General features: G+C 39.2%; 5 protein-coding genes across 6 annotated transcripts; 2 read left to right on the top strand and 3 right to left on the bottom strand.

Moving 5' to 3' along the window:
* Positions 1–62: 62 nt before the first annotated feature.
* On the top strand, positions 63–4,247 carry mettl26 (methyltransferase like 26). The gene is made up of 6 exons (XM_030134535.1): positions 63–373; positions 641–803; positions 2,569–2,628; positions 2,734–2,801; positions 3,031–3,109; positions 3,204–4,247. Exons 1-6 carry the CDS (start codon positions 180–182, stop codon positions 3,258–3,260), a joined length of 621 nt encoding a protein of 206 aa, XP_029990395.1. The 5' UTR covers positions 63–179; the 3' UTR covers positions 3,261–4,247.
* Positions 3,537–7,702, bottom strand: wfikkn1 (WAP, follistatin/kazal, immunoglobulin, kunitz and netrin domain containing 1). The gene is made up of 2 exons (XM_030134500.1): positions 6,307–7,702; positions 3,537–6,186 (listed from the first exon to the last, which is right to left on the bottom strand). Exons 1-2 carry the CDS (start codon positions 6,550–6,552, stop codon positions 4,678–4,680), a joined length of 1,755 nt encoding a protein of 584 aa, XP_029990360.1. The 5' UTR covers positions 6,553–7,702; the 3' UTR covers positions 3,537–4,677.
* A 196-nt stretch (positions 7,703–7,898) lies between these two features.
* Positions 7,899–12,016, bottom strand: LOC115419625 (ras-related protein Rab-40C-like). Of its 2 annotated transcripts, XM_030134523.1 has the most exons (6): positions 11,323–12,016; positions 11,174–11,234; positions 11,029–11,089; positions 10,867–10,944; positions 10,492–10,714; positions 7,899–9,985 (listed from the first exon to the last, which is right to left on the bottom strand). In XM_030134523.1, exons 1-6 carry the CDS (start codon positions 11,474–11,476, stop codon positions 9,687–9,689), a joined length of 876 nt encoding a protein of 291 aa, XP_029990383.1. In that variant the 5' UTR covers positions 11,477–12,016; the 3' UTR covers positions 7,899–9,686. The 2 variants fall into 2 exon arrangements, with proteins under 2 accessions (XP_029990383.1, XP_029990376.1); XM_030134516.1 differs by having other exon boundaries at positions 10,867–11,089.
* A 1,154-nt stretch (positions 12,017–13,170) lies between these two features.
* Positions 13,171–16,022, top strand: zp3c (zona pellucida glycoprotein 3c). Its single transcript, XM_030131638.1, has 9 exons — positions 13,171–13,470; positions 13,567–13,688; positions 13,914–14,017; positions 14,082–14,135; positions 14,800–15,166; positions 15,245–15,368; positions 15,473–15,561; positions 15,648–15,721; positions 15,871–16,022. Exons 1-9 carry the CDS (start codon positions 13,171–13,173, stop codon positions 16,020–16,022), a joined length of 1,386 nt encoding a protein of 461 aa, XP_029987498.1.
* LOC115421810 (inositol 1,4,5-trisphosphate receptor-interacting protein) lies at positions 15,702–19,250 on the bottom strand. The gene is made up of 2 exons (XM_030137788.1): positions 19,175–19,250; positions 15,702–18,095 (listed from the first exon to the last, which is right to left on the bottom strand). Exon 2 carries the CDS (start codon positions 18,084–18,086, stop codon positions 16,170–16,172), a length of 1,917 nt encoding a protein of 638 aa, XP_029993648.1. The 5' UTR covers positions 18,087–18,095; positions 19,175–19,250; the 3' UTR covers positions 15,702–16,169.
* Between the last annotated feature and the right edge of the window lie 469 nt (positions 19,251–19,719).

The raw sequence follows: 19,719 nt of genomic DNA on the forward strand, positions 1-19,719 counted from the left end.
ATTGGGTGACAAATCAGTCACGTGACTGCATGCGGAAGTGTTTTTTTTTTTTTTTTTTTTTTTTTTCTATCAGAAAAACAAAACATTCGTAGGAGGTTTTCAGTTGGAGTGACCCACTGGAGTTGCTTCGGAAGCTTCGTCGTTTAACCGGACGGTTTTATCCGAGCTTGTTTGGGACTATGCTCAACGCGGCCGCAGCGGAGAGGAACAAGGAGCCCATCCTGGCGGTGCTCCAGGACAGCGTGAACACCGGGAGACCCCTGCAGGCGCTGGAGATCTCCTCCGGTACCGGGCAGCACGTCACACACTTTGCTCAGGCCCTGCGGAATATAACCTGGCAGCCTTCAGAGTATGACCGTCAGTCTCTAGCCAGGTGAAGGTTTTTACATACCGCTATTCTGTTATTACATGCAATGAACGAGTAATAGGCTGCAGCTGAAGCACGACATTGGTTATATAACTGAGGTGTAAGACTGTGGCTATTATAACTGCATTTTGTAGGAGGTTTGGTTGGATAACATTACCAACTGCATAAGCATCATAAATAGTGGTGATGTGCCAGGCGTTGTGTGCTGGTATTTTGTGTGTTTTGTTCTAAAGTGCCTGCATTAACAATCCTTTGTTTTGATTCCATTCCCAGTATAGAAGCATACAGAGCACACTACAGGCTGAATAATGTGAAGCCTGTTATCCACCTGGATGCTTCTCTGCCCTATGAGTACTGGGGAGGCATCCAAGCCGAGAGCCTCGACCTGGTCGTCAACATCAACATGATCCACATTTCTCCAATAGCTTGCACAGAGGTAGAACAGATGATTTTTAGATGATTATATGAACAATGTGCTGTGTTTGGTCTCATTTGACCCAGGAGCATTATCCTAGCTGAGACTAAATTAAGAGCTGGTAACCAGGGCAACTGCCTCAGCTCTTCACATTCTCAAAAACCTTTCAAACATCCAACACTGCATTCAGACTGCAGAGCAAAGTGGCCTAGGTCTTATGTTTTTGATGATCCATGACTCAGATCTTTTTCTTCCATAATGTTAACATCAGTCATTGAATCAGGTCTTAACAAATTTCATCTTCTATATATGAGTCACTTCTGTGTGGTCCTGAATCAGATAAAGATGTGACCTTTTTAAATGTAGTGTCAGTCTGCACAGTCACATCAAAATAATGTCATTCTACATTAATGGGAAGAGGTTCTCTGACACCCTTCAAATTATGCAGTCTCAAATATTATCAGGAAATATTTGTGGAAAAATCTTATTTGTGTTTTAAAAGCTGTGGCTGCATCAGATACACACAAACAAATGAAAATGATTTTTTTTTTTTTTTGTTTATTGTTAACAAGAAAAAAATAACAAAAACTAAATTCTTGATCATTTCAACATGTCTTACCCTGGATGTGTTTCATTGTCTTGCTGAAACATCCAATTTGGACCTCAATGGAACAATACAGTTGCAGATGGCAGCGTGATTTTGGAGAATGGCACAATACTTGGCAGAGTTAAGAGTGATTCTTAATGCACTGTATCAAAAATTCATGGGGTTGATTTTGAATGCACAGCCCTTACTTTGCCACTTCTAAAAACTATGAACACTAAAGAGTCAAACAAAGAACTCTGAGCCAAGCAATACATCTCAAATGAGCACTGCAGTGTGAATGTAGCCCATGTTCACTAGATTTCACTCAGTAAAGGTAGTAAAATTGCAACTTTGTTGAGTAATGTGTATAAGAGCAAAGCACAATCTTTCTGAAATTGTTCAGATCTGTTCTTCATGTGACACACTGTTATCCCCTCATATTGAGGGATGTCTAAACAAGGTTTCTGCAGGTCTTTACAAAGTCTTAATAGCAATAATGTGAATTTTAGGCCTAAAAATGTCATAAATGTGATTTTGACAGGTCGTAAATATTGATTAGATTTTAGGTTTGTTTGAAACTTGGTGAAAATGAATGCAGAACTTGGAGCTGGTTCCTTGAAGCTCCTTTGAATTAGGAACATTTATAAAGACCTTAGACTCATATAGGAAGAGAAAGACATAGAGCTGCCTCAAAAAATAACCAAAAAAACAAACAAAAGCACATTCTGTCATCACCCAATATTACTCTGTGTTCACACTGAAGGCAACACCAAAGCTTAGTAAAATGTCTCATATTGTGTTTATTATGGTCATAAAAACTTCTTAAAATCATAGCATGACTTGTTGAAACTTGCAGAAACCCTGTGTAGAATAGGAAATGAAATAACTGTTTTGGTTCATCTTACCCTTAAATGTCTCTATATAAAAAGGTCAATATAAAATAACTAATTTGTTCACAATAATTGGAGGATGAGAACAAAACGTTGAATATTTACTGATTGCCAGGCCCTTCTTTTCAGTTTCCATCAAGTCAACACTATTGCATCATGCACCACTTTACAATGTCTGCCTCAGGACTTTAGATCTAGATAAAAAAAAAAGAGACTATGAACAAATAAGGCTGTAGTAGTTGCATCTCTCACCACTCAACTCCCACTGATGTTAGCGCCTTAAGACATCACGTTTTTTTTTTTCTTCAAGGGTTTATTCAAAGGAGCTGGAGCAGTGCTAAAGCCACAAGGTCTTCTGCTGACATATGGCGTGAGTGAAAAACCATTTATTTCAAGACATAAACATGCTTTTACCATACGCATCATGAAAGTGTTATAGTATATGCTACATAATGTCTTTTCTTACCATCTGCAGCCCTACGCAGTGAATGGTCACATCACCCCACAAAGCAATGTTGACTTTGACTACAGCCTACGGCAAAGGTCGGTGATCCATCTTACGTGAATTTGATGTTGTTCAGGATTTAATTCAGTTATTAGATTATTTGTGACTGATACTGAGTTGTCAGTCTTTTGTGTTAAAATCCATTAATCCATCTAATAAGATCAGACCTATGGTGGCATAAAACCAGAACTTTACACAGATAATGAGAGTAGTGTTGTCATAAAAAAAGGATGCCGTGATTGTAAGAATTGTTGTTTTATCTCATAGAAACCCAGAGTGGGGCCTCCGGGATATCTCCTTCCTCAGGTCTATAGCAGAAAGAAATGGTTTATTCCTGGAGAAAATGGTATGTAGCACACTATCTTTGACATGTGGTGAAAGATAAGATTATGGGAATACGGGGTTAAAATGTGCACTGCTGAAATATTTTTCTTTGTTAGGTGGACATGCCGGCAAACAACAAGTGTCTTCTGTTCAGGAAGGAGAGTTTGGTGTGAAGTGTCCTGTCATTCCCTATTCTGGATTCAGGACTGGAGCAGGATTACCAAACGCCTTAACTTCAAGTGGAAGTATTGCCAAATTTTCTAGGACTGTTAATGCACCATGTTTCCCCATATTCTAAAATACAGTGTGTTATCAAAATGAAACAACTTGATCTGAATGTAACATGAGCTACACTCTTCTGTGCTCTACACGAACGTTAAATCATAGAGTTCAGTTTTTTGTTCCCTGTGCATAAGTCCATGCAGATCCAGCCACCTACTCTTTTTTTCCCTTATTCATTTTTTAGAGGCTGTCAGAAAACTAACGTGGGAGAAGTGCTTTGGAGAGGAAGATATTGAACATAGAATGCACTGGAAATTTCACTTTGAAAGCACACAAACTGTAACAATAAAAACAATGGAATGCCAGTGTAAATGGTGGTGTGAAGAATTTAAATAGTCCAGTGTACAATAAACACAACGTACTACAACAAAAACATAATAAAAAACAATAATATAAACAAAGGTGTCTTTCTTTAGTATCACAAGTTATGCAGTATACAAGCTCACCCACTTGTATGGCTCCTATTATAACAACTACTATTTTTCAGAATAAAAACATTGAAAATACATTAAAAAATACATATTTGGGGTTGTTCCTTTTACATAAAAAAAGCACTGTATCAGGAGTGATATGTTTAAGAATTCATAGTGACCAAGCTCAGTGACTAAGAAAAACTACATTTAAAAAAAATAATAATAATGTGCATTCCATGAAATTCTAGTACAACTTTTACCCCTAATGGAATCTAGAGGTGTCCAACTTTGGCTAACTTACCCATAGAATTATGAGTTATTACCATTTACCCAGGGTACCTCCTATATAACTTTTAGAACAATGTCAAATTTATATCTTTAGTAAGTTACCAGTGAGCAAAACACATGCAGGAGTGACAACTGAAGTTTACTTTCTTACATAATTACACTGCTGAATTCCTGCAGCAAAAAATCACCTACTTTCAGCAAATTCTGAATAGTATCATATAAATGAATACAATAAACTTCAACGTTTAAATATAAATAAAAAGGAGTGTAACGTAATAGGAAAGTGTGTTCAATGTCAGCTAACTCTGTTCAAGTAAGAAGACCTCAATATAATATGAAAAATTAGTTATGACTGTGTGATGCATTTTATAGAAAATATGAATCAGTAAATCATATGGACAGAAGTCACTGTATAACAGGAAAGACCACTTTACAACAAAAAAGTTCATTTTAGCATTTAGATTAACGCTCAGGATATATCTGGAATGTAGAAAAACCTGTGTTGTACTGAACATACAAAATGTTCCTTGTAACATTTAACATTGAATTAAAAAAGAATAATTAAATATCTGATTCTGCTCTAACAAGTCTTAAAGTCTTGGGAGTTTTACGATGTATCACAGCCCTTTTTGCCCACAATCTCACGCAGCCTCTTGAGTCTACGCTCAGTTATGGCTCTGACGTAGCTGTCCGGCTGGATGATTGCCATCCCATCCTGCACTACACCCATTACCAGCAAAGGGTTTTCCTCCACAGTGATGTTGGGGCAGGGACAGCTCCAGTCTATCTTGGCAATAGTCACCTCTAGGTGCTTGGTGTTGAAGAAAGTCAAACCCATCTTTTCATCTCTGAGGACTTCTTCCAGGCTGAAGCGGGCTAACCCAGAGTCCAGATCCTCAACCAGCTCGGTCAGCCGCCCCACAATGGCAAAGTCACTTCGACACAAGCTGGGCACCATTTTCCCCTTTACCCGGCAAGTCTTACAAGGCCTCTTTTTTGGTTGTGGACAGTTGGCCTCACACTCCTTTTTGGTCTGGAAGCTGTTGGCATTCCCATGGCAGCCACCGTAGGCAAAGGCTTGGCATTGTTTCATGATGGAATTCCATGCCCACCGAGCCTCCCAGGCTTTGCAAGGACCTTGAACAGCAGGTAGGGAACATATTCCCATCCCCTCTCGCTGGCAGGATGCCTTGCACTCCTCAAAAGTCTCGAAACGATTGCGGCTGTCATCACACCCACCATTGCTGAAGGCCAGACAGGAGGCCACTTTGCTGTCATAGTACCAGTCCACATGGCGCTCTCCACTGCATGTTCTCAGGTCCACCTCTGCCAGACAGTCAGCTGGAGAGAACGGCCGCCCCATTGGCATCTCAGGGTCTTCAGAGAAATCATCATCGGCCCTGCGGATGACAGACAACGGGTAGTCTGCACGAAGAACCCCTGCTGAATTCCTTGCAATACAGGTGTAGATACCTGTATCCCACACCTGAGCGTTGTAAATAACCAGTTGTCCTATGTTGGTTATAACCACATTGCCATACATCTGGTCAGGTCTCATGACCAGCCGCTCACGCCGTTCACTCTGTTTCTCCCATGTTACATCAGGTCTGGGGACTCCAATAACGTCACAGTGGAAGTTGACTGTGCCTCCAACATAGATGGACTGGTGGTGAGGGTTGGAGTACAGAGTGGGGGGCATTGGGTCCTCTTGGGATGATGTAGGGGTGGGGTGAGCTGTAGTGTCCTGAGGCAATGGACTGGTGTGGGGCCCAGCAAGGTAAAAGCGGCAGGCGACCACAGTTAGAGTGACCCCCCGGATGCAGGCCTCTGCATCCATGTAGCAGCGGTTGAAATAGGTGAGGCCATCTGAGGCACAGGTGAAGTTGGGCTCTTTCTCACAGCGGTCCTGACACTTGCAGATGGGTTGGCCGTCCCAGATGTCACAAGTCGCTCCCTGCTGGCTGCAGATAAATCCATCGCATGTAGCTGTGGAGCTCGGGTCAGCGTCTGCCTTCCCTCCACCTGGCTGGGCTGAGGTGCCATCAGAGAAACGTGCAGCCACACAGCTGTTGAGGCCACACACGTTGGTGCAGCATTTCTCAAAGTCAGCACAGTCCTACATACACAAAATGCACAAAGCAGCATTTGGATGATAAATTAAAATGCACAGAAATCAACAGTGAATGTTTAATCACTCTCTAATTTCCAAAAGTAGTGATAACAAAAACAACATCACCTCATCGACGGAACATTCTCTCTCGCAGGTGCTTTGCGCATCAACCCAGAGATTGGAATTCAGTTTATTAGGACAAAGTCCTTCGTGTTCAACTTTGGTTCCTGCCACACTTGCACTCCGGGAAGGACCAGGTGTTTTGCAAACCAAGATGATGAAAAAATATGCTCGTATCCATCCTAATCGTCTATTTGATTTGGGTGCATTTTGCAAAGGTTTATCCTTTATATCCTCCAGGAATTTATACATTGTTGCTGTTCTGCATGAGCCACCCTATTATAAATTCCATAACTCATCCAGCTCTGCACATTTGGAAGAAAACTGTCGATATTATAAGTGGTCGTCCGTTTTGCGCGTAAACGTTATGGAAACAAGCGTCAGTGTGCTGTACGCAGAGAGGAGAGCTGCAGCATTCCCAACAATCAAGACGGATTCCCATACGCCGGCCATCTACCAAAAAAGTATGTTCCTGAAATTAAGTTATTTTTAAAAAAAAAAAATTATCCAACTTCTCGGCTGCACGAAATACTTGCTTTGATCTTCAAAACAAACAGAGAAACAAACATAAAGCAAAAGCTCATTTAGGTCGTTTTTTTCCCCGAACAGCGACAGAAGCGAACGAAACTGCACAATGAGAGTTGACGACGCAACATCAGCCTTTCAGAGTGTGAATGGAGGTGGAAAGGGCAGCCCCCCTGACCGCCCCCACGCTCGTCCAGAGTCTGAAACTTTTATGAAGCAACACCATGCGCTCAGCAACTGGACAAACACTGTAAAAACATCAAAGAAAACGTGGGCCAGTAGTAGCAAGCTGTCCCAACAACTTTGCGCACGGACGTACACATTCCGGTGAGAAATACAAGGTTAAATGTGTCCAGACTGAATATACAGAGGTGTCATTCATTTTAAAGAGGTCATAAGCCGTATTCTCTTTTTTTTTTTTTTTAAGGGAAAAGAGAGAAAAGAAAAGGCTTGAGTATGTAATTCTTCCGCAGGCATTTCCATCCATTTGGAGATCTTTCATTTTTTTCAACATAAGCAGATCCTAGTTTTCTTTCCCAAATCAAAGCATGTTGTTTAGAGTCGTTTAGTGGGAGGCTGAAAGCATGAAAGCCAAACACGGGGCGTGTCGCATCATGTCTTGCAAAACATGTTGTTTACGCCCTCCTTGTCTAGACGTCGCTCAATTTACCACCGTCCCTCATTCACACGGAGCTCAGAGATGCCACGGTCAGGTGGGAAGACATAAAGCGCCACATTTTCTATAGTGTGCGACTCATCTTTGTCCCGGCACCGCTCCGAGGCTCTGAGAAGCTGCTCCCCTCATCTTTTCATTGCAAGTGACCTCCCAACCTTTGGGTGACTTTTGACCGAGCTGCATTCATGCGCCCCGGCGATATCCCGGTTATCCAAAAGTGGCCAGTACCGACAAAGAGACTAATCAATTCAGCACCCCCACCGAGTTTATGGCACTGACACACCGACGGCCCCGCACTGGACAAAGGGAACAAAACAAATCCCACTATTCCCACGACGACCTTGACAAATGTGAAATGAAAAATATAATATAGCACACACACTGATAAAATACAATAAACTGTTGGAATTTACTTTTATTTTCAGGGGTGGCTTCAATATCCGTGTCAGATACAAAATTGTAATCCATCTGGTGTCCAGTCCATTTTATGACAACAGCTCTGAAGCTACATTCAAACGTCCACTCGAGTTGTGTAAAACCGTTGTACTGGTCTCAATACACAACCACATGCACCCACTTATCCATCTGGTCTTATTACTGACAGCCATGAACCTGGGAATGTTTGAGTGGAAATGCAGCAGATGTTCAACAGGAGTGGAAAGATGACTGAAAATTCAATATTGGTTTTCTGAAAAAGGTAGGTACATTTCTTTTTAACAATCATTGGTTAGTGATTTTAACCAAAAGTTGAAATTGTGCATTTCCAAAACAAACTTTATGAGGCACGACATTGTTTCTGGTGATATTTTCAATGTTGAAAAAAAAAAAACCTGACAAATTGAACATAATTTGTCTTTCATCAAATGTTCTCCTTTTGTAAATGCATTTCTAAGAAATCTTAGAAAATCACATTAACCAAATAAGCAGCAATAAAGTATAAATGCAAAAACATAAAAAAAGCAGCAACATTCAGTAAAATATACAGTAGCAGATGGCTTTTCACCTCTGATTATGTTAATCCCATGTATAACCACACAGCCACAGAAAATGAATACCAGATGAATATTGTTGTACATTCATAAATACAGAGCATATACATAAACACATTGAAAATTAATATACACAAAATTAAAAAACTTTCATCACTTTTCTGAGAGTTCAACCTGTCCATTACACAAAGCTAAAAAGACTCCTTTAACAAACCATGCCTCTGAAGGCCAAAACACTGACAGGGTATTCAGTATGTACATCTGCATTTGTTTCCTCATCAGCACCAACCAATCTTTGAATAGCCCACAGAATTAACATATGAAAAGTGATCATGCTGTTTACATAAACAATCAGTTTCAGCAATGATTAAATCAAGGATATGCAATTTAGAGGCATACAAGGTCTGCGCTGTCCAAACCAGTGACTGATGGAGATTAAGGAGGAGTGGACAGGACTATAAATCAGCACATCTTTTCAATAAAACAACTTTACTTGCCTTTGCCGGATCGTCTCACAATCTGGCATTAACCATTTCTGACCTAAACATTTTTTCTATGGACATCTTTACCAAGCTTTAGTCCAGCACTAGCCTGTCATGCAACCAGTCGTGCATGTATGTCTTTCTCAAAACTAATCTGAGTTTTGAATAATGTTCAGGTCGTAAAAAAAGGTTTTTAACTCCTGACAAAGGCTATAAGTCCCACAGATAAGTTATGAATCAATGCAGGTTTCCCACAACACTCAAGACAAAACAAGCACAAAGGGCTCATCTCCAGAACAATCACCAAATACACATCACAAGTAACACGCACAATACTTGTATGTACAACTTCAAGTTCAGTTTTAAATGCCACTTTCCAAGCAAAAGCTAGCTAGTGTCCCTCCGCGCATTCGTAGTGTCATCAGGTGAGCGATAATCCTTGATTCACATCTGTTGGTCCCAGAGACTTTCTGTCATATTTGATCACAGTGAGCCTCTGTAGTTAAGAGTACAAGTAAACAGACATCCACAAGATGGCACCAGCAAGCCCAAGGACAACAGAGACAATCCAACCATCCATGTCATTTTGCAAAGTTCACAGTAAAATCCATCTCTGCTGGTAGCTCGCCATACTCCTCTCTGGTCTTGTGGCCTCTTAGGAGCAGCAGTTCCTTTAATATTGGCCCTATGGAGGCAACATCCTCCACTTCCTCACTATGATATCTTACAGTTCCCCTTGGACGACGTTGAGTTCTTTGGAGGACTCTGCGGAGGCCTGAAGGACTTTGAACGCTTCAGACTGTTGCCTTTGCTTCCACTACCACTACCACCAGAGGCTGCACTGTTGGCCACAGAGTAAGAACGTCCATGCATCATGACTGCATTCATGCCATTGGCCATGGAAAAGGACTTGAGGTGGGACTTGATGGCCACAGGAAGGGGCAACTTATCGATGAGGTGCACCGGTGTGCATGAAACAATTGAACGGCAGCACAGATCTTGGAGGCTAAAGACTGCATGACAGGATGACAAAAAAAAGAAATATAGGATGTTAAAAACTGCAAATGAGTTTACCTACATTGGTCTTCAACAGATTTTAGACCTGAAAAACATTTTACGTACACTGAATGGGTTCTATGGACTTGTGTTATAAATCATTGGGTGTCTTCAAGTATCACTGTAACATGCCCTAAAATTTAACAATCACAACATTGGTGTACAGAATCGGTTGAAAAAAACTGCTGATATTTAACAATTTGTCTGTCTTGCAGTATATATCACTGTAATGGTCATTTCTAATGGGGGGCAAATCTGGAAAACTCAAGAGTAATATAAGTTCTCAAAGTAAAACAGGCCTCACTGAACAGCTTTCACTAAAATAAACTGTTAAAACTGTTCTTCAAAACTTGATAGATTTGATTATTTCACTCAAAATTATTTCTACCACAGACCTTCTAATTTCAATTTAAAAAAGCAATCGTGATCTGACTCAGAAGGCAAATGTGTTGAAACAACTCACCTCTATTGGGTCTCCAGAATTTCTCCATGCCATGTCTCATCAGAACAATGCGTGAAAGTTCTGTGAAGGACTCAATGACATTGAAGTTGCACAGCGGACTGACCTCAAAGAAAGTCATGCTGTTCTTCTCTGCATAAGCTCTTGCTTGCTCTGTTGGAACCTGCCGCTTGAAAGCCAGGTGCAGGCGGTTGCCTACTAGAATCCTTGGCACACCTGGGGCATGCTGAAGTGAAAATAAATGATGTATTATAAGAGTACTGTTACTGAAATATTTTAAACAGAGGACCCTCATAATCCTAAACATGGAGATTACAATCCTTTAAACGTATGTTCAATATTTCTTAAGCAAAACAGATCAAACATATACTGGTATACCTCGTCAATTTCCCGGATCCAGCGGTCAATGCCATCAAATGACCAGCCATTGGTTATGTCATATACAAGCAGGATGCCCTGTACAATTGAATTCAAGAATGTAAAAAAAAAGTTTACATGAAATTGAAAATTACACACATTAATAGTTTGATGGATCCCAACCTGTGCCCCCCGGGAGTAAGATCTGAAGATGGTGCAGAATCTGCCTTGCCCTGATGTATCCCTGTAAGGACATACACCCAAAATAAAATAGTCCAACATGTTACAGATACAGTTATTACTGCTGCAACCAATACAATCATCTTACCATAATTCTAATTTCACTCTTCTCCCATCCAGCAGAATTGTAGTGGTTTTGTAATCAATGCCTGGAATTGTATACATAAATAACGTCGGTTAATGTGGAGTTTCTATGTAATTTACCAAAAAAAAATGGACAACCTCACAGCCACTCACCACTACTGTAGGCATAGGGAGATTCCACTGATCCATCTTGCAAACTTTCTAAGATCTCTCCCTTCCCAACGTCGCTGTCTCCCACCAAAAGAAACTTCAGCAGATAGTCATAACTCTTGACAGGACTGCTCTGAGTTCCCATCATCCCACGCATTGGATCCGATTCACAGAGAGCTATATAAGCTCGCCAGACCACTGTTTGGGGAAAAGGGCAAACCAAACGGTCCCCAACAATGGTCGCTAGACAAAGCCGTTTGACGTTAGCCTCACAGCCAACTAGCTGGAGCACAACCAGTAATTTATATTAACTATATTTATCTACGCGTTTTCTTCTGCGGGGTGATTATTTAGCGATTCGACCAAATCTGACATTTATCGAAAAATTGTTTTAACAATACTACAGAGCGTGCAACAAACAATGACAATATTATGTTTGCGTAAATATAAATAATCAAAACAACCTTAGCTACTAGCTGGTTGTTAGCTCCCCAGCTAATCCAAACGACATTAACACACTGTCGCAAATACAATGGTAACAAAGCCGAAACGATATTGGCTAGTACAACATAAAACGACACTCAGTTTAATCTAACGCGACTTTTTACTTCGCTCAGGAAAAACAATTCCTAAGATGAAACATATCCATCCATGTTCAGGTATCGACCACAACCTCCTACCAACGGACAATTTAACTTCCTGGTTGTGACATCACAACTACGCAATATCCGGTGTTCGCTCAAATCCTACCGGAAAGTACAACAAATGAATAATTTTCCCCCACTCTTGTCTTATTATATTGCTGCTAAATTTTACTATCATAAACTTAATTTAAAGAAGTGTAAAATAATTTTTAAAAAAATTACAAGATTGTGCCCCAGTTTTAACATTTTCATTTAATCTTTTATTTATGCGTTTATTTATTAACCCTTTGTTTTTTACATTTCCCTTTATTACTTTACCTTTTTTTCCCTTCCTCACCTCCATTTTACTATTTGACAGTGTACTTTGATAAACTGCACTCATACTGTACTAGATGTCTCTCTATTAACCAAAATCAATTCTAGTAAATTATTTTAAGTTAATTACTAGTGCATACTAAGTTTTTAGTTTGTTTATTTATTTAATCAGTTTTGTTTCAATGATACATTTTCTGTTTATAAATTTAGATTAAATCTGTCTGATATCAAATGATGTTGATTCTTAGAGTGTATTATTTCAGATTTTTTTCTTAAGCACATTATTAACACATTCTCACAGCATCTTTTAAATATTCAGACATGCATTATTAATGTTATTTACCCATTTGGCCAAACTGTCATGGTCTTAAAAATATAGTAAATGAATGACAGAACAGAATGAAATGTAGATCATGTATTGATTGTTGATTTAATTTAAAGTTTATTTGTCATATTACATTGTTGGTTGGTAAGAGTAGATAGCATGTTAAATAAGGATGGTATAAGGATGAATATTATTGGTCTGCTCCCAGTGGTTGTTTTTGCAGCAGCTGTGGAAATCACCCCTTGATTGCAGACTACAAAGCCAGGTGAAGCTCTCCTGTTCTGCTTAGCTTGTTTACCTGAGGACTGTTGTCAGAGGGGCCAGCTGGTAATGGAAATGGGGTTAAAACATACTAGTCTTTTAGTAGTGCTGTGTTTTGTCAATGTTTCTCAATCAAGGAGTTCATCTCAGTATGGCCCTCTTAGCTCCAATCCTGAGCAAGAGTGGAATAAATTGGCACTTGACGATGAGAGAGCACTTGCTCATGGGCCCAGGAGTAAGTCAAGCAGTAGGTCATCTGTGGCTCAAGAAAGAAAGGTTCCTACATATCTCACTGTCTCTGCTGACATGGTTCAGAAGAAATTTTTCAAGCCAGAGAAGGGATTCAGATCCCTTCCTAGTTCAGTTGTGGAAATATTGCGTGCAACTCCTTCTCCTGCTTCTCCGTCAACACCAGCAAACTCTAAGAAGAACATTGAAGTGTTGTGCCATATTGACAGAATGTATGTGAGAATCAAGAAGGAGCTTTTTAACAATAGATATGCATACAGACTGTTGAAACTGGGAACCTGTCCTGTCAATAAAGATGACAAAGACTATTACTACTTCCTCCACCTCCTAAAAACAGATTGTGGCTTCAAAACAGAGGTTGGTGATTGTTTTGTTTTTGTTTTTTTTTAGTCCTAATTTGTTTTATTTTGACAAACTACCCACTAACTGGTGTTACTTACTGGTGTTTTCCAGACTACTGCAGATACTATGAACATTAAAATTACTCTGCACTACAAACCACCCCAATCAAAAAACCGCTGGATTCGTCTGAGGGAAATGCCGTTCAGCATTTCCTTGCAGTGTAAATATCACAGGTACATACACTACACACTGTGTATAGTTTGAATTCAGTGTTTTGTTATGACAAACTAGGTGGTGAAATATGGCAGCGGTTTGACACACAAACTATATCTAACATGTAATTCAAGGTATTCCGGTCAGTCTTCAGTGGGCTGGAGACATGCTGTCTACATAGGCTGTTTTGTCTCCAAAAAGTAACTGATGCAATTGCATTTGTAATAACTTTGAGTCTTTTGCAGATGGTTTAATTCTTACATGATTGGTTTCCATCCCAAGCTGATGGGGGGAACAGTTTTTAAGCAACTCACACAGAAGAGCAATTTTCTCCTCATCGCTCAAGATGGTATGTATCTCTAAATATTGAGTAATTCCTATATTCATATGTTGCTTTTTTTGTTTTTGGAAAGCAAAGCTGGTGACCAGTTTCCACATGCTGAATGAATCAGTGATGTATGACCTAAGTAAGCATGGCATTTGTAAACTTTAAATAAACTGCATTAATTTAATGCATAAAATAGTAAGCCTGAAGAGATATTTAGATCTAAAAGTTGCAACTGCCTCTTAAATATGACACTATTTGCCTGGAAAAGCATTTTGAAGGTAGATATTGAACAGGGAGTTACCAGAAAGACTGACTTGGTGCACCAAATACAGGTTTTGAGTATTTGATATAAAATATACTTTTTTTTTCCTGGAGAAATTCAATACAAATTATTCAAATGCCAGTTTTGATATTTTGCTCTTTTGTCGTTCAGAATCAGCAGTTTATATTACTTCTTGATAAAAATGGGATTTTGTTAATTTAATAGTTAATTTTAAATTTGTAAAGCAAATAATGTGTTTTGCCATATTTTTGCCTCACATTTGAACACATGACAACACTGACAGCTTTACAAGTCACTTTAATAACATGTCACATATAATGTTATGAGGTAAGTAATTTTCAGGAGAGGGACATCTAGTTTTTTTGCGGCAGGAATTCAGTGTAAGGGTGAAGTATCTATAAAGCTCTTCAGGAGAATGCAAATGCCAGTTTAAAAAAAAAGGGCAATTAAGAAGAGTGAGGTTTGAGAAACACTGTGCACAAACTTTTATTGCTGTTTCTTTCTTCCTCTAAATGGTGAGGTCTGCCAAGACATTTTACCAAGCACATGAGAAAGCACTCATACAGCAAAAAATACAGTATATATGCAACACATTCGGGTATTTCCTGTCTGCAGAGCAACTGCATGTTTCTGATGCAAACTTCAGCTGGAATATGTCAGAATATGTCAAAAACATGTCTTATAGTAACCATTTTTGAATTAGCATCAGGTGATAAACTCACTGGATCCAAAGTCTACACCTTGGGACAGACCATGTACTTTGCGGCCAGAAGAGCTGACAGCATTGCAGTTTCTGATGATGAGAGGATTTACATCAACAAGTGTTCTGTGACAACATCCCAAGACCCCAACTCAAGTCCTAAAGTAATAGTTATTGACCAACAAGGGTAAGGTTGTTTCTTTTCAAAATAATGATGCTTGACTTGAACAGAGGTAGTGAACCCGTGTATTGTCTCCATTTGTAGCTGTATGACAGATGGCAAGCTGACAAGACGGTCACGTTTCCTCCCTTGTGCCTCAAAGAAGATTCAGAGGTTCAGCTTGGGTACCTTTGTTTTTCAGGACAAGATTTCTGGTTCAACATCACAGGTCTGTCAATATGAGCTGGTACAGAGCTATGTACTCCCATGTAGAAATGTATCATGTGTGACAAGGCTTAAATGTCTTTTTTTGTTTTTTTGTTTTTTTTTTAGCAATTCTTCATTCACTGTGACATCTCTGTGGGTAAACTTAAACCGACCCAGACTTCAAAGGCTTGTAATTATGATTTACAAACCAAAAAGTGAGTGATTTTTGGACGCAAGACTTTGGGCTGTTGTATCTACTTGGTTTTAAGTCTGTTCCGTCAACCTTATGTCTGTGGTTTAGGTGGAAGGAGCTATATGGTGATGATGCAGTGTGCGCCTGCTGTGAAAAATCCACCTGCTCAGCACAGATTAGGGGTAAAATGTTTCTTTTTTTTTTTTTTTTTTTTTACAGCTTTTCCATTAAGGGAAAAGGGAAAACTGTAGAAAGTTGAAAGATGACTTGATATTAGTGTCATGGTTATTGATGTTTTTTTCTGTCTTTTTTTTTTGTATCCTATTTACAGCTTCCAAGAATACAGACACCAGCATGTATACTTGGAAAGTTGACTTTAAGGATGGAAAAGTAAGACCCTTGGACACTGAAATATCCAGTGGCCAGGACACCGTTGGGGAAGACCCCACAAACTTTGAGAACTACTGGGAAGATGAATATTAAATGAAATGTAAACTGAAGTAAAATGGCTTGGTTCTTAACTTTATCCTTGACTTATTGCGTAATTGATCTTGGAGTAAAGTCACTTTCTTAAGATTAAAAACTTGAATTTATTACATTTTCTCTAATGGAAACTCTGGCACGGTCAGTTCATTGAACATAATCATGTATCAGCATATTGGCATTTCTAAGCATCTCCTGGAAATGCATTAGAGCGTTTCTGTAGATACACTTGTGTGCCACAAGGGGATGGAAGAGATTCACTGGCTTACCCTGAACAAATTCAGCTGGGAGTTGAATGATACCTTGTGTTAAAGGGTTTCCTATCAAAACATGGTACAGCTGCTTTGTCTCAAGGCTATGTCCCATGAAGGCCAGCAAATCCTGTAGCCTATAAGCTACAAAGTGAGCTTTCCACACAGAGGGGTCTTTGGTCAAAAGAAGATGCATTAGCGCAATTTTGAAATGAAAATCCTTCAGCGTGCTACTTCCTGATAGCACTGTCTGTCTCTTGTGAAGGAAATGTGCAATTTCTAGAACCTGAATGTGGCACGAGTTGTCAGGTAGGCGTTGAGAAATGTGCTCTAAGAAACAATCTTCATATGAGATCAGGGAAAGTGTCCAGAAAGTATCCAGTTTGACAGGAGAATACGGTGTAATAAAGTAATGAGCATCTGTGTTGAATGTAACCACAGGATTCATACAGAAATGTATTTTCTTCCCAGATCTGAATCGAACTACCAGAGACCCTGCAGCATCAGTTTTACAAATGTCAAGCTCAAACTCATACTTATGTGAGATGAGTGACCATGCTTGTATTATGGTGCTCTGAAACCACCTGGAAACCTGTAACTTTGAGAGGAAAGGGGAGTTCTTTTGGCAAAGCAGTCCATCGTACGCATCTGTTATTTCTGTCTCTATCTTTTGACTGTCACAGTGAAGCAGGCAAACCATATCCTCTGCACCAGCAGTCTGACAGTGGCAGCTAATTTGGGTTGTTTTATTTTCCACCAGTTTTATTTGACCACAAATTTGCATATTGAGCAGTATGTCACATATCTGGCTGTTCCAAGGAAGACACTTGAAAGAGTACGGCTCTGGTGGGCTCAAAGGAACACAGATATTATAAGCATCTACAATCTGAACATCCTCAATCGTCATATCACAATTTTTCTCACATATTGTTCTCATGGCTTCCAGTAGGTCATTTGTAAATCCATCCAAAAACTCGGCCTCTATCTCCTTCTTAGTGGATGTGACTTGAACACATTTAGAATGAAAACGCTGCAGAGTGTTGCTGTCTGGTAGAGACACGTCATCAGCGCTGTAAGTCACCAACAAAGGACTCCCTTTATTGTGTCTCATTTGGGAGTTTTTCCCCATGTATTTCCAAAAAAAGCGGATTAGTGAGACAACAGATAACGTGTTCCATATGTACCAGAGGTAATCTTTCTCCTCCTCCTCAACAAGAGCCTTTTTTGAAGTTTGGTTTTCTGACGTCTTGGTGCGCTGGTGAGGCACTTCTTTTGCCTCTGTACTTTCTTGTTGCCACTGGGATGTGCCCAGGTCTCTTAAGTGACCATCACTTTGAATGTCTTCTCTCTGATTCCGGAGCGTGTCCAGCTGCAAATTCCTGTTTACCATTTGATCATCATCATGGTCTATCTGTGAAGTCTCAGGGTACATTTTGGATTTATGTGGCAGATCCACGTCATCTATCAAATGTTCATCTAGTAATTTGTGATCATTACCAACATTGACTTCTAAGAGTGGTGCAGCATCATTTTCAGTAACATGTTGGTCTGATTCTTTTATTTGAGCGTCATTTAGCTCATCATACACATTTTTTGCAGCATTTTCTGTTCCTTTATCATCAGTGTGCATCTCTGTCTGACTTCCAGAAGCCATTTCCTGGTCCAGTTTCTCTCCTTCTCTGAGTAGCCTCTCCTCATGTGTTTGCATCTCTCCTGTTGTGATAGTATCCCATTCCTCAAGCCCAGGGTCATTTTTTGGACTCATTAGGAGACCCAGAGCCACTACGAACACTCGCAGGAAAGTATCTTGCATTGTCACAGCCTGTGAAAAATTGTTACAAATCATGTCAGTGCTTACGAGGAACGTATAAGGGCCTGGCCAAGCTAAAGTGAGCATAAGGGTCAATTTCTTTTTTCTCTAAAACAATATTTTTGATTACTCAGCATGTATATCTCTAGTTTCTAAAACTGTGCTTATTTAATTTGTACCTGAATTACAACTGGATGTATAAGAAAATATATGAGAATACAGTGTAAATTAAGAACAGTAAAGGTTGTAAATTAATGTATACAGCATCAATTCAGAATGTAAATAACTATGTTCAAAATTTATACCTGTGTCTAATCATATATTTCATTATAATCAAATGCTTCAGTGATTTTGAATGTTATTTATTATTAAAAAAAAAAAACAGCAGAAAGATGTGTATTAAATATAGTAATGAAACCTATGTCACCAAAGACTGATAATTTTATCAGTATCTTAATAAAACCTTTGATTATCATTACGGTGCATCACACTGAACAAACACCTCACTCCTTTACCATGAATTAATGTCTTTTAAAACTAAAATAAAAATATCAGTTTCATTTTTGGATATAATGTACTTTCATTTATTAAGAAAAGCGTGGTATGTTAATTATTTGCTCTTTTCTTGAGGAACAGCACTTTTTGGTATTTTTTCCAAACCTTGAATAACTGCAATATATTTTTCCTCACTCCGTTACTTTGTCAATAATGATAAATTCATGTTTTCATTAAGTATTTGGTTATTGTTCCTTAATGGCATGTTAGTACTTGCTTAGATGTACAATTTGAGCTATTATGGTTGCTGCTAAATTAATTTTTAAAAACAGATATGGAATGATTAGTATTGCTGCACAGTGCTTCCTTACTCCGTTACTTGCTTGGCCAGGCCCAGAAATGAAAGAGATTATGTACATTACAACATTGTAAGAAATGTCCCTGCAGGTATATTTGACAACTTACATTATTCAAGTGGGAAAGAAACTTTTTCCTCAACATTAGCTCAAAATGTCGAATTTCTACAATCACATTTTTTATCAAAGACAATTTATTACTGCATATACAATCAAAAGAACAGAACGAAGTATACGCACCTGAAAGAACGAGCAGTTATCTCAATACGGCAGTGTTCTGGTGATCTGTGAGCTGTGTAGGTACGAAGGAGGAAGCTAGGCACTAACCTTGTACAGCCACAGCTCAGTGGTTTTCTTCCTATTTTAGATGTAGTGTACGATGTCTTTCGTCACGTATTTCCTGCACATGCTTTGCTATGACACTTTCATCAGTAACACACGTTGAAAAACTTCCTGTAAGTTTATGCACATACTCATAGAGCTCAAAAATGAACAATTCACGTTGTTCCTCTGATTTAATCAAAAACAGGATAAATGACTGCGCTCTGGCTTGAACAATAATATGAAAGACATTAGTTTCGTACAAACAAAAGCTTGTTGGGAATGGTTTTCTGTCTGTGAATAGAATAGTAAGCCCCTGCCTTTTATCCTCTCGTGGGCTTCTAACTGGTTTGTCCAGCTTTACTCCATTCAGTGAGTCCAGTGGACTTTAAAGGCCTATGTGAGAAAAAACATTAGTAATGCCAGAATTGTATTTTGCATGAAACATTATCTCTTGATTTATT

Source organism: Sphaeramia orbicularis, chromosome 1 (assembly GCF_902148855.1).
Source record: "Sphaeramia orbicularis chromosome 1, fSphaOr1.1, whole genome shotgun sequence".
NCBI classification, from domain to species: Eukaryota; Metazoa; Chordata; class Actinopteri; order Kurtiformes; family Apogonidae; genus Sphaeramia; species Sphaeramia orbicularis.

Bases quoted from the DNA above. Each gene is read 5' to 3' on its own strand.
- mettl26 (XM_030134535.1), top strand. From the start codon at position 180: ATGCTCAACGCGGCCGCAGCGGAGAGGAACAAGGAGCCCATCCTGGCG. The intron at 2,802-3,030 runs GTCGGTGATCCA...TTTATCTCATAG, and splicing joins GACTACAGCCTACGGCAAAG to AAACCCAGAGTGGGGCCTCC. The intron at 3,110-3,203 runs GTATGTAGCACA...TTTCTTTGTTAG, and splicing joins GTTTATTCCTGGAGAAAATG to GTGGACATGCCGGCAAACAA.
- wfikkn1 (XM_030134500.1), bottom strand. From the start codon at position 6,552: ATGTATAAATTCCTGGAGGATATAAAGGATAAACCTTTGCAAAATGCA. The intron at 6,187-6,306 runs GTGATGTTGTTT...TTGTGTATGTAG, and splicing joins GAGAATGTTCCGTCGATGAG to GACTGTGCTGACTTTGAGAA.
- LOC115419625 (XM_030134516.1), bottom strand. From the start codon at position 11,476: ATGCGTGGGATGATGGGAACTCAGAGCAGTCCTGTCAAGAGTTATGAC. The intron at 11,090-11,173 runs GTAAGATGATTG...ATGTCCTTACAG, and splicing joins AGAGTGAAATTAGAATTATG to GGATACATCAGGGCAAGGCA. The intron at 9,986-10,491 runs GTGAGTTGTTTC...CCTGTCATGCAG, and splicing joins ATTCTGGAGACCCAATAGAG to TCTTTAGCCTCCAAGATCTG.
- zp3c (XM_030131638.1), top strand. From the start codon at position 13,171: ATGGTTCAGAAGAAATTTTTCAAGCCAGAGAAGGGATTCAGATCCCTT. The intron at 13,471-13,566 runs GTTGGTGATTGT...GGTGTTTTCCAG, and splicing joins ATTGTGGCTTCAAAACAGAG to ACTACTGCAGATACTATGAA. The intron at 13,689-13,913 runs GTACATACACTA...AGTCTTTTGCAG, and splicing joins TTGCAGTGTAAATATCACAG to ATGGTTTAATTCTTACATGA.
- LOC115421810 (XM_030137788.1), bottom strand. From the start codon at position 18,086: ATGCAAGATACTTTCCTGCGAGTGTTCGTAGTGGCTCTGGGTCTCCTA.